The sequence below is a fragment of the Leucopleurus acutus genome (genome assembly GCF_964270905.1).
Source record: "Leucopleurus acutus genome assembly, chromosome: 17".
Classification (NCBI taxonomy): domain Eukaryota; kingdom Metazoa; phylum Chordata; class Mammalia; order Artiodactyla; family Delphinidae; genus Leucopleurus; species Leucopleurus acutus.
Window position 1 is genome coordinate 5,996,099 of NC_139159.1, and position 18,279 is coordinate 6,014,377.

General features: G+C 49.6%; 1 protein-coding gene across 1 annotated transcript; it reads left to right on the forward strand.

Moving 5' to 3' along the window:
- Window positions 1-9,954: 9,954 nt before the first annotated feature.
- On the forward strand, window positions 9,955-11,067 carry FAM110B (family with sequence similarity 110 member B; the record flags this gene model as incomplete). The annotated part of the gene is made up of 1 exon (XM_082859146.1): window positions 9,955-11,067. The coding sequence occupies one exon, from the start codon at window positions 9,955-9,957 to the stop codon at window positions 11,065-11,067; it is 1,113 nt and encodes a 370-aa protein (XP_082715272.1).
- Window positions 11,068-18,279: the final 7,212 nt, after the last annotated feature.

Here is an 18,279-nt window from a genome sequence, read left to right on the forward strand (position 1 = left end):
CCATCAAGCAAGCCTCGTATTTCCAAACGATTTTTGGTACCAGCTTCTGAGATCTCGGGTGCAGGGCAGGGCTCCCCGACATCGACACAAGCTGGTGGACCTGTTATAGCAAAACTTTCTCTGCCTTTGGCCACAGAAGACTGTTGAACCAGAAATGTGATTTTTTTTTTTTTCTGATTCTCGATTTCATTTTACCTGTAATTGTCTTAAATGAGAGTAGGGCATTTTAAAAGAAACCCATGACATTTCTTTTTAGAATGGACTTACTTACAAATGAAAGTGAAGCCTGTGAACGCGTTTTCTAAATGACCTTGGAGAATGACGTCCAAGTCAAGACTCCATCCCAGACTGAGATGTGACCGGCTGTTTTTCTCCTATCGACCTTAGGTTTGATTTCATTTTTAATAATGGCTTTATTATTTTCTCTAGGCTGTTTCACTCGCACAACTGTTTGCTTTGAAATTTGAAACCACATATTTTTGTTGTAGCTCAAATAAAAATGGGGTCACACGAGTGACCTTGTAGATAGAAACTGCGTGGTCGACCCACTTTGACAGAAATAGCTCACACGCTCTCACCTGAGACCAGCGGAATCATTTTAAGACAAAAGATCATTCAGTGACCGTAAAGCTGGAAACCTGATGAGGGGGGACGAAATGTAACAACAGCTCCCGTCGCCTGAACAGACGCGATGCTACACACTGGTCCTTCAACACGCTCCCTCGCGGAATTCTCACGACAGCCCCAGTGCACGTAGGCGTCATACGGTCAGCGTACCGTCAGGAGGAAAGTGAGGCACACCGAGCTCGGGGAATGTGCCCAGGGTTGCAGAGCTGTGAGTGGCCGGGCTCCGGAGTAAACACAGTTGACCTTGAACCCTGGACCTGGCTCTGGACTGAGGGGCTCCGCGTCAGCAGGCGGACAGACAGAAACCCCAGAGGATGCCACCTGGACCGGTTCTACTGTCTGGCCTGGATTCATCAGGGGATGAACAGGAAGCGAGTGTCCTCTTTTCTCAGGCCCTAAGAATGCACCCTGAATTCTCCTCTCAACACGACCCGTAGCCTCTTCGGTTCGTCTTAAATAATTCAAAGTCCTCAGGTCAGTTTCAGGCATGAGCGACTGAAAACCTCCAGCCTCTCACCCTGTCTCAGCTGGGCCCCCCCAACTCCCAGCTCAGGCCTGTGTTGGCTTCGAAACCTCGGTGGAGGAGGGGGCTGAATAAACCTTGTGGGTTTCCCAGCTCCTTTCCGGCTCCGTATTAGGCATCACTTCTAACCTGGGGGCAGGTCCATGGGGGTCTGTGGACGTGCGGGGGGACGATGACGGGTCCTCTTCTTGGCTCTGACACCCGTCATCCCCTGGGCATGGGGGAGTCCAGAGCCCCGTTCTCTTTGGGAGCTTTTGGGTTCCCTGGGGGCAGCCGCACATCTCCCACCGCTGGGGGTGCTCACGGCCTTCCCCTCAGTGCAGGGCTCTTGGCTTTCTCGGGGCGGGCGACTCTTTGGGCGCAGTTCCTTTTAAGATAACCCTAGACCACCTTTCCCCAAGTTCACGTGTGGCCTAGGAAACCCTTGTACTCGTGGAAACGCAGCTGCCTCTGGCCCGTGTCCTGGGTGGAGGTCCAGCACAGACTCTGTCTTTAGACCTCTCAGACTCCAGCTACAGCCAGTCTCCGTCAGCTCCGGGAGACCTGGGTCGGGCTCTCTGGAGGTGGGCAGGGCTCCTGAATCCAACCTCAGTCCGTCTGGGGTGAGGGCAGGCGCACGCCAAGGTCCAAACCACAGCTCTGAGCAAAGAGCGGAGTCAGCCCCGATACCGGCTCCTTGGGTGACATTGTCTCCCACTCCTTCTTTGCTCCCTGACATGTTGCTGTGGGTAACAAGTTGTACCCCCTCCGTTCTTCCCTGCAGATTTGCTCAGTTCACAGTGCCACCTGGAGGCTGCTGCCGTAATACAGTACACGACTGTCAGTAATTTCCACGCGTTTATCAAAACGCCTGTGCAAGTGTGTGCTGCTCACCTGTGTGTCCGGCACACCCTAGGAGAGCCCTGGGAGGGCATTGCTCCTTGGTCCATAGCCGTGAAGGCCTAGAAGGTAAAGGTGGCCTCTTGGCATCCCTTCGCTATTCCAACGTGCATTTCTCTCCTCCGGCTGCACAGAATGGATGTGTCAAAAGAAACAAGGCTTAAAGGACCTGCTGAAAAGTGGACAGATGGTTTACCCAACAGGTGGAAAATGAAAACAAAATCATGAAAACCCAGGGCAAAGATTTTTTTATTATGTAACATTTGACGACGTACTCTAGCCAACTAAAAAAGTAAGCTAAAAAATGACTAGGATACCAGAATCAAAAGTTTTTAAATGTTGTTAGGACAAGTCCATGGTTTCCAAGAATATACAGAGTGAGAGTGTTGTTGGCAAGAAGATTATTTCATTTACAGCTTGGAGCTGATCGCTGATGGCAACACTGAGGTCAGAAAAGAGAAGATCCAGCCATCAGGATTATAGATGTTGAGGGATTTCACCAGGCAATAAGCAAGGAGGCACGTCATTTAGTAAATGAAAAAAACAACAGGTCCTGAAAGGGCGGTGGTTTTGACTTAACGCTTCCAGATGTTTGGGCCTCTCATTTCTTAGTTTCCGTTCAATTTATCGTGTGCAAATTTAGTCTTTCTTGGATACGTGCTTTTGTTACTCCCCCGTTTACCTTCTCACTTTTGTTCTCCTTTTGCACTCTTTACAAGTTATTTTCACAGCATAAAAGGAGTTAATAAAGTGAATGGTGTTAGGAAAGGAAGGAAAAGGGAAAATGGTGAAAAACATGGCATATTAATTAAAATGGATAAGTTAATGTCTTCCAAACGCAGTGCCATTACTTCCTTTAACCTACAGAACTAAGCATTTAATTCAGGAATACATCTTGCTTCTAAATATAATTTTCACGATGGCCACGACATGGTTAACTATTTGCGATGCGTATTAAGGAGATGACAAGTTTCCTCTGAAACCCTGCTGGTTACAGTCGTCTCGGGCAGAGGGAGGACAGATGTGTGGACGTGCACAGCTGGTTCGGAGGGGCTGCCGTCGTTCTGTTTGGCTCAAGCCTGGGGTGCAGAGGAGGAAGCTAGGGAAGATTAGACTAGAGTGTGTGCTTCTTGCCCACACACCACGTGTCAGCAGTCAAGCAGGAAGCCCGGAATCAACCTCAACGGCTGCCTCACCCTCCACAACCAGACCGACACCAAGTTCGGCCCAGTGCAGGTCTTAAGCATCTCTTGAAGTTGTCCACACTTCTCTCCATTCCCAAAGACCCCCTCCTCATTAGGGTGACGTGAGTGAGAAGTGCCTCTGTGCCCTTATTTAACCTTCTCAAGTGCCCTGAATAGGTAGGTGGCATCATTATCCCCATTTTAGAGATGGGAAACCTGAGGCCCAGGATGGAGAAGTGACCTGCCCAGGGCTACTCAGCCCTTACGGGGCAGAGCCAGGATTCGGACCCACGGGCCGTGCCCCGGGGGCCTCCGCTCAGAGCCCACTCCCTCTCCCTCCCCTGGGCAGCTCTGCCCAGCCTCTCTGCAGCTGCTTCTGCTGCCGTTCTCGTCCTGGTCCCTCCCACAGCCAGGGGAGCTCTTAGAACTCCAGACCTGACCCTGTCACTGATGCATGATCACCCTCTAGGGCTCCCCCATTGCTCCGCATGAAGTCCAAAGTCCACCTGCCCCATCGTCACCCCAGTAGGTCTGTCCCCGTCCCCCCGCCACCAGCACTTTGCACCGGCTGTCGGGTGTGTTTCAGGTTTCTTGAATGAACCACGAACTCAGTGGAGAGCTTCCCTGAGGATGGAAGCCCCGTGTCCGTGCCTTTGCTCCGGTTCTTGCCTCCCGCTCTGCCGTCTGACTCCCGAGAAGTGGTTGGTGGGGAAGTGCGTTGTGACAGTCCTGCCACACTGATCAACATTATTTAATTAATATTCACTGTATGTATTTTGAATGTTTTTTTCTAAATTGCCATAACTTTCCTGTTTCTTTACATCTTACACGTAATTGCTCAGTCACTAGGTACTAATCGATTGATTCAACCCAGCCCACAACTCAGTAAACAACTCAGTAGATTCAGCACTCTTCGATTTTGAGTGCTTTTCTCTTACATTTGTAAAGAATTCAAAAGTTAGCGGTGTCACCTGAGACTGCATTCTTACTTCAATTATAAGGAGGTTTCTCTGCTCTTAAATGGGAAAAACCAAGAGTACAGTTATGAAGGTGGACCCAGTCAAGTTGGAATCTTACAGCTAAAGTCAGTAAGCACAGATGCTGTTCCCCCCAAAATTAGAGAGCAACATGCGACAAGTTTGCCCAGATTGTAAATGTTTTGTGATCTGAAACTAGAAGAATCGGTTCTTCCAGAGCTCTTACTAACCTCAAAGGTAAATTGCTTCTTTTGCTCTTTGTCTCCAAGAGTGTTTGAGTGGGGCTTCCCTGGTGGTGCAGTGGTTAAGAATCCACCTGCCAATGCAGGGGACACGGGTTCAAGCCCTGGTCTGGGAAGATCTTACATGCCGCAGAGCAACTAAGCCCGTGCGCCACAACTACTGAGCCTGCGCTCTAGAGCCCGCAAGCCACAACTACTGAGCCTGCAAGCCACAACTACTGAAGCCCACGAGCCACAGCTACTGAAGCCCACACACCTAGAGCCTGTGCTCCGCAATAAGAGAAGCCACCGCAATGAGAGCCACAACGAAGAGTAGCCCCCACTCGCCACAACTAGAGAAAAGCCCGTGAGCAGCAACGAAGACCCAATGCAGCCAAAAAAAAAAAGTGTTTGAGCGGAAAGCATTTTCAAGCTCACCGAATTCAACACAGTCATTTTCATAGATGAGATCCAGACACCGAGATTTTAGGTGACTCAGAGTGGAATTAGTCAGACTCCCTCTTTAAAGCAGTATTTTCACCTTTTTTCTGCCATAACACATGAGAAATGACCCGTTTTCACATATTTGAGAAACTTCTACGGGTGAATCTGGGATTATGTTCATTCCCAGGGTGCTTTGCTGTAACTGCAGGACTCTCGTCCTGCCCGGAATGTAAAGATCAATTAGGCATTAATTGTCCGTTTCTCTTTACCAGAAGCACATGGCCCACGGTGTTGTCTATGATTGAATCTTAAAATCAAGAGACACCACACAGAAATCTGGGTTTGCTGTGTCAACTGTGAAAGCCATTCCCCGCGGCAGCCCCGTAGCTGGAGGCCCCTTCACACAGGCCACAGTCACCGTGATCCGACTGACCTCAGCGGCACCGAGGCTCACGTTGCCTGGGTTACAGGAAATTGGCTTTAAGCCTTTTTCACATAAACTGTGTGTACGGCGGCTCACTTTCTATCCCTCACTGCCCCCAGGGTTGTAAATGCCCTGAGACCAGCGTGCCCGTCTGCCCAGGTCCTGGTCTCTACCTAACTGCCCCCATGAGCAGCTGGCAGATTTGAAGTTAGACGGATCCAGGCCACTTTGGTTTGGGAAGTTTCAGTTCTCCGGGCTTGCTGTTTCCATGTCCCCAAAGCCCCAGACTTTTACTCATGTAAGAGACAAGAAAGCCTGGCTCACGTTCTCCATGCCAGCATCTGGCACCGACTCTGATGCTCACCGGTACAGGGGTGAGATTCTTTCCATTTCCTCTCGCCACTCAAAGGCTGGACCAGCCTCCCGGGCATCACCTGGGGTCTGGTGAGAAATGCAGAGTCTGGGGTGTTCAGCAGATCCCCGGATGCACAGGCACATTCAAGCTTGAAAGGCATCCCTAGAGCCAGCAGGAGTCACCGTGTCTTTGCCCCTGTGTCCTCTGCCCCTGGCTGGCTCTGTGCCCCATCAGCCCTCCCCATGCAGATAACATGACCCCTCTGGCCCTGGTCCTCCATCGGGAAGGAGCTGCTGGGGGAGCTCTGCCCACGATGACCCCCCGGGCTACTGTTGAGTTCATGTTGCCCTGACTCAGAGGGCCGCTCTGTCGGTCCTGCCACATTTTTTTCTCCAATCCATTTTATGCTTTCATGAAATTTTTAAATGGATATTCAGTGGGGTAGAATGTAGGCAAAATGGTCTGTGAATGGAAGCTTCCCTCAGGCTTGTGTTCTCTCTCCTTAGCCCTCCATCAGGGATCAAGCAGGGCCGGATGATTACTTCTGTTGGTGAAACCTCACGTGGCTGAGGTCGAAGTTTTCTGAAACAAGATGAAGAGGCATAGAGGCCCCTTCAGGCCTGCTCCCACCGATGCCCGGGCCTGTCCTGATGTCAGGGGCCTGGGCAAGGCTGCCATCAGCAGAGGACCGTGTGCCCGGTGCTCCCTGAACACAGGCCATGGTTATCACATTTGTGACGTCACGACGTAGCTCCAGGTTTCCAGGTGTCTTGAATGTACCTGGTCTGCATCGCACCAAAGTCCACACTCCAAAACCCTGGGTGGGTCTGTACAGCTCCGTCCCAGCCAACACTGTTTGAACATCAAAAAGCCAGAGCAGGGCTTCCCTGGTGGCGCAGTGGTTGGGAGTCCGCCTGCCGATGCAGGGGACACGGGTTCGTGCCCCGGTCCGGGAAGATCCCACATGCCGCGGAGCAGCTGGGCCCGTGAGCCATGGCTGCTGAGCCTGCGCGTCCGGAGCCTGTGCTCCGCAGCGGGAGAGGCCACAACAGCAAGAGGCCCACGTACCGCAAAAAAAAAAATAAATAAAAATAGAGCAGAAGCTAAGGATTATGTCACAATTAAGAGAAGGAGCATCCTTTGCCACCTTCATTATTTTTGAAGTAGTGCGTTGGCTAAAACAGGTAGAAAACATCAACTGTACCGTATTATTATCCTGTAGCACCCAGCCAGTTCCTACAGCTTTTTCCGTGGCTTTCAAGCCTTCTAATAGGACGCTTTCCTCCTCACCTCCAGGAGTTTAAATTAGAACGTTTCAGCTGTGACCACGGTCATTTCTAAACATCATCAGTGTGTTGACAGTTATTAGGGAAATTGGGAATAACAAAGGAAAGACAGACGGAAGAGGGGTAGAATCAGAAAGGAAATGGAGTGTAAGTTAGTTACAAATGATTACTGTTTTTCTAACATAAACTCTCACGCTGGTTCTGTGTCTAGTAACTGCTTCCTCAGGTGGATGGCGTGCACAGTGGGGGTGCTTGGAGGGGCCGTCCTCTGGCTCTGGCCTCTGTTCACCCATTCTCAGGCCTTCTTTTCCGTGAAGACAGAAAGCAGGGCGGAAGGAAGACGAGCTTCCCGGGAAATGCTTCCTAGAAAGTAGCCTGGGAGTCCTCGTTCCTGAGAGTGCAGAGAGATGACTTTCATTTCGTTCTGAGCGGCACCAAAGTCCCCCTGGACAGACAGCTCGGCACACTGGAAAGTCGGTCAGTAGCGGTGGCCGTTTGGGGCTTCCGGTCCGAATATGATGGAATTCGAAAAGAACAGGGTCGTGCGGGCCAGCGTGAGCTTTACCGCCAGTGACCGTCACGTGATAACTACACCTCATCATGTGAAGAGCCTTCTCCTAAGAACAGTGAATGCCGGGAGCATAGAAGAGTTCACAGGCCAGTATTCCCATGGGCCTTTTGTGAAATTGGAAATAACTCATGGTCCTTAGCCCCTCAGGGCCACGTGCTTTTAGAGGGAGAAGGACTAGTGGGAATCTCGTCCAACCACTCCTGTCACAGATGAGGACCGAAGGCCCCAGGGGAAAGGGCAGAGGCTCTACCTCCTGCCACCCGCTGGGCGATCTTCCCACTTGCTGGAGGTTTGCCCTGGTCCTTAGGCGCAACGGTCACAGGCACAGATTTCCGTGGTGTCCTTCACTCTGCCCCTGAACCTTCTGGCACTGTCCCCTCCGTGGACACATTTTGGAAGCTGCAGAGGTAACCAGTGAAGATGTTATATGCGCTCGGGAGAAACAAGGCCTATCCTGGGGGCTCTCAGGTGCCCTGGGGGTGATCCAGCGGGGTTGCCTCAGGGCCCGGGCTCCAGCCCCCTCCTGGAGAACCAGGCTCGTCCTCCGGTTGAGATGTACCCAGGGTAGTGGATGACAGACCCGAGGATCTGCAGAGGAATCCTCACTCCTCCTCTGGTATTTCATTCAGAATATGTTCAAAGAAACAATCTTACTTCATCTTCATGAGAGGAGGTGATTTTTTTTCAATTAAATGGAAGTATCATTAATAGAACCGCACAATTAAAAGAAATCATTACAGAGGAATTACCTTGGGGCTTCTTACATCTTGCATAGGAAAATATTTTTATTAGAACGAATCCTTTTGCAGATTACCAAAATGGTCTCTAACAAAACATGACGATGGGTGTAGTTAGAGATTAAGAGTTTTAAAAGATGTGAAGGAAAAATATGAGCCCCCCTGCCCCAAGCTTATTTTAAGACACTTCATTTTCTTCCCCTGAGAGCAGATCATTTCATAGTGATACCGCTTTATTTTGTAAATTAGTTATTTGACAAGTTAGTTGACTACATTATTCTCTTAACACTCCTAGTTACAACCAGAGATGCTGAAAAGTGCTTTGGAAGGCTGATGCGTGCATCAGTGCTCTCTGCCAGCAGTGACGGGCAGAGAGGTGGTTGGACTTCAGAGGGCTGCAGAGATAACTGTTTCACTGTGTTATGCTCTAAGTAGAAAGCGTCCCTCAAGATTTATATTGGGAGTATTGATGAGTGTTTCCTCATAGTGGGCTTGGGTGGGGGGTGAGGGAGTCAAGTTGTTCAGAAAGCCATAAAATAAGCCCCATGAATGCTTCCCTATTATACAAGTTTTCCATAAAGTAACATATTTAGGTATGATTGACACCTTAAGATTGTGTTCTTAGTTCTTTAGGGGATCTGGGAAAATACATACCACAAAGGAACTTGATTCTGCTCATTGTGTGAAAAATTTGTGGAGCATTTATAATCAGAGTATCTATTTATATGGTTGATCTAGAAGTATTTCTAGGCTTTTTGTTTGTTTTAGTTAAAAAATAAGCCTGTGTTTAATGGGTTGAACTTCATACACATTCCATGCGCAGGAGAATGGGTTTTCAAATATATTGGTTGGCAAAAATAAGATAAACATGTTGACTTTTTAAAAAATATTTTCGTGTCTACTGCCGTTTCTTGCCCATCTTTTCAGTTTTTGAAGAGTTGGGTGCTTGTTGAAGTGTTAGGAGAGATTGATAGAAGTCTGAAGGTTTGCTTCATTGCAAAAGAGGCATATTAGGCGTCACCGATGCTGTAGCCTAAAGCAGCAAAGGGATTCTCAGGAACCCACTGGCATTTCATGAACTGGGAACGACCCGCATTTCTGCACTCGTCTAGTGTTTCCGGGGTTTGGGTATAAGTGATGCCAGCCGGGCGTGATCGGGAGGCGGGTCTCCCCGCTGGGAAGGCGGCGGGAGGAGGTGGCGCGTGGGAACCCTCTGCCGCTCTTTCTCCGAGCGCGGGGCGCGGGCCTCGTGCGGCCGCCGGGATCGCCTCCCTCCCGGGCGGGCGGCGGGGTGCCCTGGGGCGGAGGCGCGCGGCTCCGCCGTTGCTGCAGCCGTGATGTCACTCGCCCATCCTAACCCGCGGTTGGTTGTTGTGTGTTTCAGCTCTGCCTGCAGTCGAACACAAAGACCTGGAGGAGACTCCCACATCCTTCGGGGAGGAGAAAGGAGGCGGCGAAGCAGCTGAAAGGAACTTGGGGCTTGGGGCCTTTCCGCACCGGGCGGCCGGCGAGGCGGCGAGGAAACTAAAGCCACGGGGCGGTGAACGAGCCGGGAGATGAGGCGCTGCCGCCGCTGCTGCTGCTGCTGCTGCTGCCGCCGCCGCCGCTGACACTCGGTTCCGGACCGTCCGCTGCCCTTTGTGCCGCCCGCACATGTGTCTGCCCGGCGCATCCGGAGGCGCGCAGACGAGCATCCACCACGGCCGCCGGGGAGAGAGCGCCCGCCATGCCCACGGAGAGCCTACAGACAGGTAGCATGGTGAAGCCGGTCAGCCCCGCCGGCACCTTTACGTCGGCCGTGCCCCTGCGCATCCTCAACAAGGGGCCCGACTACTTTCGCCGGCAGGCGGAGCCCAACCCCAAGCGACTCAGCGCCGTGGAGCGGCTGGAGGCCGACAAGGCCAAGTACGTCAAGAGCCAGGAGGTCATCAACGCCAAGCAGGAGCCCGTGAAGCCGGCCGTGCTGGCCAAGCCCCCCGTGTGCCCGGGCGCCAAGCGCGCGCTCGGCAGCCCCACGCTCAAGGGCTTCGGCGGTGGCGCCAAGAGCGAGGGCGGCGCGCCGCGCGAGACCCTGAAGCTCGAGATCCTCAAGAACATCCTCAACAGCTCGGAGGGCTCGAGCGCGGGCTCGGGCCACAAGCACGGCTCGCGGAACTGGCCGGCGCCGCGCGCCGACGCGGCCGAGCTGCACCGGCACTCGTTCGCCGAGTCGCTGCGCGTGCGCCCCACGCCCGGCCGCGGCAGCCCGCAGGAGGGCGGCTCGCACGTGGGCCGGCGGCCGCTCGAGCCCGCCCCCGACTCCTTCCTGCACGTGTCGCACAGCTCCTCGGACATCCGCAAGGTGACGGGCGCAAAGCCCCTGAAGGCCATCCCCTGCAGCAGCTCCGCCCCGCCGCTGCCCCCCAAGCCCAAGGTCGCCGCCCCGGCCGCGGTCAGGTCCCCCGAGGCCGAGGCGGCCGAGCCGGCCTGCGGGGTGGGCCGGAGACCCTCGCTCCAGCGGTCCAAGTCGGACCTGAGCGACAGGTACTTCCGGGTGGACGCCGACGTGGAGCGCTTCTTCAACTACTGCGGACTGGACCCCGAGGAGCTGGAAACCCTGGGCATGGAGAACTTCGCCCGCGCCAACTCCGACATCATCTCCCTCAACTTCCGCAGCGCCAGCATGATCAGCTCGGACTGTGAACAGTCTCAGGACAGTAACAGTGACCTTAGAAACGATGACAGTGCCAATGACCGGGTGCCCTATGGCATCTCCGCGATCGAGAGAAACGCTCGCATCATCAAGTGGTTGTATAGCATCAAACAAGCCAGAGAGTCGCAGAAGGTGTCCCACGTGTAAGAGGAAGAGCGCGCAGCGGAGGGAGGGGGGGGTCTCTGTCCGTGCCTCGGCAGTTATGGAGGTTGTGAGGTCTCCTTGCAGTGTTGTGAGCTTCTCCACTCTCTTTGTGTTGCTTGTTGTGCAATGTCTTTCAAGTTGCATGCCCGCCAACGTGGGGACTGACCTGGCGTCCTCGGCCACCATCGCTGCAGAACCTGGCCGATCGCTCGCCATCCGCCAAAAGTCCCAGGCCAGATTCACACTAGGGCTTCGATCTTCAGCAAAACTGTTTACAAGGAAAACGGTATACAACTTCTTCAATATTTATGTGGTTCCTGTGTTTTTATATCCCGCGCTATGGTGTCTTAATTAAAAGTTTTATCCACTGGCTTTTAAGTTGGGAGTAGCATCTTTTTGAAATAAAAAAAAAAAAAGCCAATCTGCCTACACTGGAGACCGAAACAGTGGGAAAATAAATGGGGTCTGCTTACCAAACAGATAGTGACTGACCCGAGAGAGAACCGGGCTGGGCTTTCTGAGGAAGAAAGTGGGGACCCTGGTGTTAATCATGTAGGTATTGACATCCGCTCGTCACGTACTCAAGTAAGGGTTGGGGCGGCGGTGCTACGTACGTTTTGTGTCCGATTCGGTGTGTAAATGTTGGTGGTTCTGTGTAATGCTGACCCCAAGGAAAGACAATCAATGAAGGTGATTAAATCCGGAGGTTGGGTGTTGGCGGGGTTTGTTGATACTGTTCTGATTTAGGTTGATTCAGAAATTTCCACTGTTAATCTTTTGACAGAATGGCCACCCTAGAGCTGATACTGAATGTCTTTTTTTTTTTTTTTTAAGTTTGTTTTTTGGTCAAGAACTAATCCCATGCGGATTCTCTTCCCTCCCTTTGTTGTTGTTGTTGATAAAGGGAGAGGGGAGTGGGGCTTGGGCAGGTGGGAGCTATCTGAAGACATGAACACAAACGGAAATACCAGCCATATCGGTATAGAGCCTCCCATTCACAAGTCAATACCTTTGGTAGCTGAACCAGATCTGAGCAGCACGACCCTGCCCTCGCGCATATGTTAATCCGTCAGGTTGTGGACCTTTGTTACGCTCTAGGTAACCAGAAACACAACTCTAGGTAGCTTTAAGAGCCTGTGGTCCCTAGAGCTGCATATCAGCTTGTTCCTTTTCCCCCATAACCTGTCCTCCAGGTGGTCTAGTTAGGAGTCCATCAGCTGCTGTAGCAGAGAGATCCACCTACAGTGCCCAGCTTCCTTGCTCTTGTAGACATGCTCTGGAGCTCCCAGCAGCACCGCCTTAGGCTTCATCAGCTAATAGGACACTTTCTACGGTGTAAATGCTGTAAGACTTTGTACATACTTCAATTGTTATGAAATCTTTAAGAAGAAAAAAAGGAAAAGTTACTCTAATAAATAGCTGTGGTGCAGGCACTCATGGTGGTGGTTTCTTTGTCCCTTCCTTTGCTCCCTCCATGGAATTTTCACCTTGGACCGTGAGCCAGCAGCAGATTTTTGATGGTCTTGAAGGAGCAGCATTTCATTAAGTTATTTTTGCCATGACACAGTTATTCTGAACAGCCGTGTTCTGCATTGTGTGCGTTTTGCTAAAATAGTTGCATCGAGGTTCCTAAGATACGCTGCTGCCGCTTTACTTAGTTCACACTTTCAGCATTTTCATCTTTTCTTAAACATCAGAATTTTTCACATCTTCCACCAAACTCTTCAGTTGTAAATATTTGTGAGTTCTGATGGTAGAGACATACTTTTGAAATTTATAGCCTTGTTCTTATTTGTACAAGTCCAAGTCATTAACATTACATGTGTTCAGACACTGGTCCACTCATTCATTCATTCATCCATTCCTCTTTCAAAGGGGTGTTCGTTGAGTGATTCCCTTTTCAGGCCTCACCGTTGACCCGGGACTGCTGTGGTCAACAACACAGTGTTTGCCTCAAGGAATTTAGATTTTCACTTTTACTTTAAGAGAAGAATCATTCCTCTCAATGGACATGTCTTACCTCCTGTTATTAGGACATTGAGTATTCAACAGGTATTTAATGAATCAAGTTATCTGAAGATAAACATTTCTTTTAAAGTTCCATATAACATGTAAAAGTAAAAGAAAGGATTATTTTTAAAGTTTCAGAAACAGAAACGATATGATTCCCAACTCCTACTGTTCACAAACGTTTTCCTTTTGAAAATCAAATTTGGTTCCTTGACTCTCCACTGATTTTGAATTTTTCTGGTTCTCTGCTTAACTTCTAGTTCAACTAGAGCTCTACTTTCCATAAGAAAGACTTTGAAATACTGCTATGAGTGGTGATACTACAATGCATTCAAGATAATAGGATGAAAGTTTTATATTTTTATATACACACACGTTTTCTTCCCTCACCATTTGGATAGAAATGTGGCCATTTAAAATATTCATGGCTTAGCATTTATATATCCATCTCTTTCTGGGGCTATTGAAATACTAAAGATAGATGTTATTTTCCTAAGGTAACTGGTTTTGGGGGGAGATGAGTACTTGACGAATTTAATATCCCTGCCTATGCGGATTTTGTTTGAATCTCCCAACACTTCAAAACCACCTTTAATCTGTGTTCCAACAGAGCTATAAATCACCCCACTATAGTTCAGTCTAATCTTCTGGGGCCTCTTTATACCATGGACAAATGTGAGGCTTTGGGTTCCTATGGAAGATGGGAGTTCATTATTTTCTTTTTGTTCTTGAAATTAGAGTTTCTATAGAGGACAATTTCAAATGCTTAATATTAAATCCTGAGAGTAAGACATTTCCTAATTGTGAAGTCCTCTTTGCAAAATGCTCACTTTTGTAGCTCATGGGATTAAGTATCTTGAGTGTGTGTGTGTGTGTGTGTGTGATGATGATACTGTTGGTGTGAATATACGGCTGTAATATAGTTCAGCCCACTTTTATTACCCCACACGATGCAGAGTGACACAGGATTGCACTAGATGGCTCTGGAGACTGGTCGTTTCTTTTTTCAAACCACCATGTCTTAAGACAGTCCTCCCATATCCACTGCCTCTGCTATTGCCATAGTTCAGGCTCTCATCTTCCCTTAACTGGACTGTCGTTCCTAGAACTCCCTAACTGGAATTCCCCCTCCCCACAACCAGCCTCTTCCCATGCCATTTCATGCCAGGGATATCATAATCAACTCTGATGATGTCACTCCTTTATGCAAAAACATCCTCCAGCTTGAATAAGTTGCTGATAGGATAAATCCTAACTTTTTGACAGAGAAAGTCGGGCATTTCCCTCTCAGACCTCATCTTCTGTGTCCCCTTCAGCCACCCAGCCTAGGCCTCCAGGCTCCAACCAAAGAGAAGTTTCCACTGGGGACTTTTTACCACTGCATCAGTGACCTATGGCTGCGTAACAAATTTCCCCAGTACTCGGCAACTTAAGGCAATAAATATGTATTACCTTGGTTTCTGTGGATCAGGAATCTTGGAGTGGCGTAGCCAGTTGGTTCTGGCTCAGGGTGTCTGGTTAGACTACAGACAAGATGTCAGCCAGGGCTGCATCATCTGAAGGCTTGACCAAGGCTAGAAGATCTGCTTTCAAGACGGCTCACATAGTGTTGGCAAGAGTCCTCGCAACACAGCATCTGGCTTCCCCCAGAGGGAGTGACCTGAGAAAGCAGGGGGGAAGCCACGGTGCCTTTGGTGATCTGGCATCCTAAGTCACACACCTGCACTGTGCTCAGCTCATCAGGAGGGTGTAACTGCAGCCACAGTCATGGACAGGAGAACGAGGCGCCACCTTTTAAAGGAAGAAAGATCAGAGAATTTGTGGACTTGTTTTAATATCACCATTACTGCTGAGTTGCCGTAGCTTTTCATTCTGTGAGGAATGCTTTCTTCTCCCTCCGTGGCCTCACAGACTCGACTGTCAACCACTGCGATATTTTTGAGTTTCAACATTGCCTTTTCAGGTTAGATGATCATTTCTGTCATGATCACCATGGACCCAGACTTTCCTAGACTGCATGGGTGCCTTTGTGTGAATTTTGAGACAGTATACTTTCCTCAAAACATTTTATCGTCTGCCCTAGGGAGGAAGGGGGGAAACTGTCCTAATAAATGCACAAAGCTCTGATGGTTACAATGTGAACTATGGCCCGAGGGTCGGGCACAGAAGCCCAAGGTGTATAGTAGATGCTTAGTAAGTGTTGATATTTTTAAGCTATCACATTTAAGTCCTATACTAGTTACACTAAAAATGTTATCACACTGAACCCAAGGTGATAATTACCGACCCATTTTAGAGATGAAGAGCCTCAGTTCCATAGAGATTAAGCCCCTTAACTAAGATCCCAGGGGAAGTAAGTGGCAGAAGGGAACCTGAACTCAGTTCTGTGGTTGCTGCTCTGCACTCCCTACAGCCCAACTCAAGACAAGCACAGGCGGACTGAGTGTGTTGTACTAAAAACCAAAGCGCCCTTAAATTCATCTGGATAATTTTATCTGCCGCCTGTGTATACAAGCATATCTCAAACAGTCAGATTTTCAGCAATTTCACTCTTACCCAAATGGTAACCAATAAAATTTTAACAAAGACTTCAGCCCACTGAGTTCAAAGAGACAAGGCTATAGAATCACATTCTTTCATTCTTGAACGAGCCATTTTGAAGCCCGGTCCTTTCTTTTTTGATCAAGGACTTTGAGAAGCGCAAACCGTGGAGGGAAAGGTCTGGCCACGATTCAGCAATCAGGAAACGCGTGTTGACGATTCAGCGAATCAGCGTCGCTCTCCTGTCCCAGCCTTGGGGATGTACACAGTGTGTACTGACCAGAAGACGCACTGGGGAAGGAATATATAGGTGAAGGGTGCTCCGGAGGAATGGAAGAGATTCTTCACTGAGAAAAGATGACTCACCTCACCACGATTTTTTTAATATAAATTTATTTATTTATTTATTTATGGGTGCATTGGGTCTTCGTTGCTGCGCACGGGCTTTCTCTAGTTGTGGCAAATGGGGGCTACTCTTTGTTGCGGTTCACTGGCTTCTCACTGTGGTGGCTTCTCTTGCTGTGGAGCACAGGCTCTAGGCGCGCGGGCTTCAGTAGTTGTAGCTCGCAGGCTCAGTAGTTTTGGTGCACGGGTTTAGTTGCTCCACCCCATGTGGGATCTTCCCGGACCAGGGCTCGAACCTGTGTCCCTTGCATTGGCAAGCGGGTTCTTAACCACTGTGCTACCAGGGAAGCCCTCACCATGATTTGTGAAAAGTCCACCCTCCGTGTCCACTTAGCCCTAGAAGGTGACAGAGAGTTCTGCCAGCTTCCACTCTGCTGTCCATGAGCTGCCACGCCAGGGGCCAGAGGCTCGGCGGCTACGCATCTGGCTCTGGACAAGTCAGGTGCACAGAGGGTTTCTCAGGTGTTCATCTCACGCCCTTGCTTTGGCAGAAACCCAGCAGAAGGAAAGTCCAGAGGGAGAGGGACCTCCACAGCCCTTTGGAACCCCCTTCCTTCAATAACTGAGACCCATCTGCCTAAACGTTTGCCTCCACTCCCTCATCTGTGAAATTCGAGGGAACCAGCTGATGTGTGTGTTCTCTTCGGGGCTTTGTGACGGCACCGAGGGCTGTTTGGGGAGCATCAGGATGAGGTGTGAGGAATGAAAATTCAGAGGAGACTAGGCTGCTCTTGTCCTGGCAAGCAGGACAGCAGGCAAGGCCTGATGGGGGCCAAACACGTCACTGACGGGCATTTCATGCACCAGCTGCCCGAGCGAGTTTTAGTTGGGGAAAGAAATAAAGTCTATAAAAGGATTCTTCTCTGAATGGAAGGAATCTCCTGAAAACTTTCAGGTTGGCAGAAGCTGGCAGAATTCAACGTGGCCAGGTACACACCCTGTACAAAGCTCCAAGGGTGATAATGATACAGTCTTTCACTAGCTGGGCATTTCATTCATTTCACATTCATGAAACAGCTAGCAGGATGTCTTCAACGCACTGCTGAGCCCATTGTCACATCATCTTATGTTACTCTCACAAGAACTTTGGAAATAAATTAGAATCCATTTTGCTGATGAGAGATCAGAGGATTAACCAACTTTCGAAGGCACACATCCAGTAAGTGGAAAAAGTGAAATGAAAACCCAGGTTAATAAAGCACGTCCTAAGACTCATTCCACAATGAATTTTTAGCATCTAGGGTGGCAGGAGCCATTTTTGCTCCTTTGCAGTAAGTCACCTTGCAGAATATTTCTCAGAAGCTTAAAATACCATTGCATATCCTGGTTTGTGATTTTCCATACAGGGAGTGACTCAAAACTCTTCATCCTATTTGATCACATCAGGACTGAAGCTTCTGGGTTCTTCTGAGAGACGTTAGCGATCCAGTCTCTCTCCAACTCAGTTCGCAGAGGAAGAAACAGATGCAGAGAAATAAGGCGGTGGGTCTCAGCCAGGGCTGAAGAGCAGTTAGGTGGTAGATGGGGGTAGAGCAGAGGAACCTGGTGCCCTGGCAGCCCCACTGAGTACCAGGCTCAAGGAGCAGCGGACTGGGTACCACTAACAATTCCATCATGCGACGTGATTACCACAAACTCTGTTGTTCCTACGCTGTGTTCCTCGTCTCAAAAACTATCAGATATTTAAAGAAATTTCAATTAGGAGGCTTTCTGTTAACATACATTAACTATTTATTAATTAATCCTAGCAGACATAAAATTCTGTTAAAAGATTAAGAAATTTCTCTAGGGACGTTATGGACAATTTTGGAAATAATTACCACTATTTTAATTTTATTTATTTATTTATTTTTTTGCGGTACGCGGGCCTCTCACTGTTGTGGCCTCTCCCATTGCGGAGCACAGGCTCCAGACGCACAGGCTCAGCGGCCATGGCTCACGGGCCCAGCTGCTCCATGGCATGTGGGATCTTCCTGGACCGCGGCACGAACCCGCATCCCCTGCATCGGCAGGCGGACTTGACCACTGCACCACCAAGGAAGCCCTGAGGATTGTTTTTTGTTTTTCTTTTGTTTTTTAGTTTTTTGTTTTCTGCAGCACAACCTAGCCCATCCTGACTGTTGCCTCAGGGGAAAACCAATACAGACATGGCAGCAAATACATAAAACACCACCATGGTATTCCAGCAGGGGGCAGAATCAAATGGCCAGGCTTAACACATTATTTCTCAAAGTGTGCCCCCAAAACACATTTGAATTC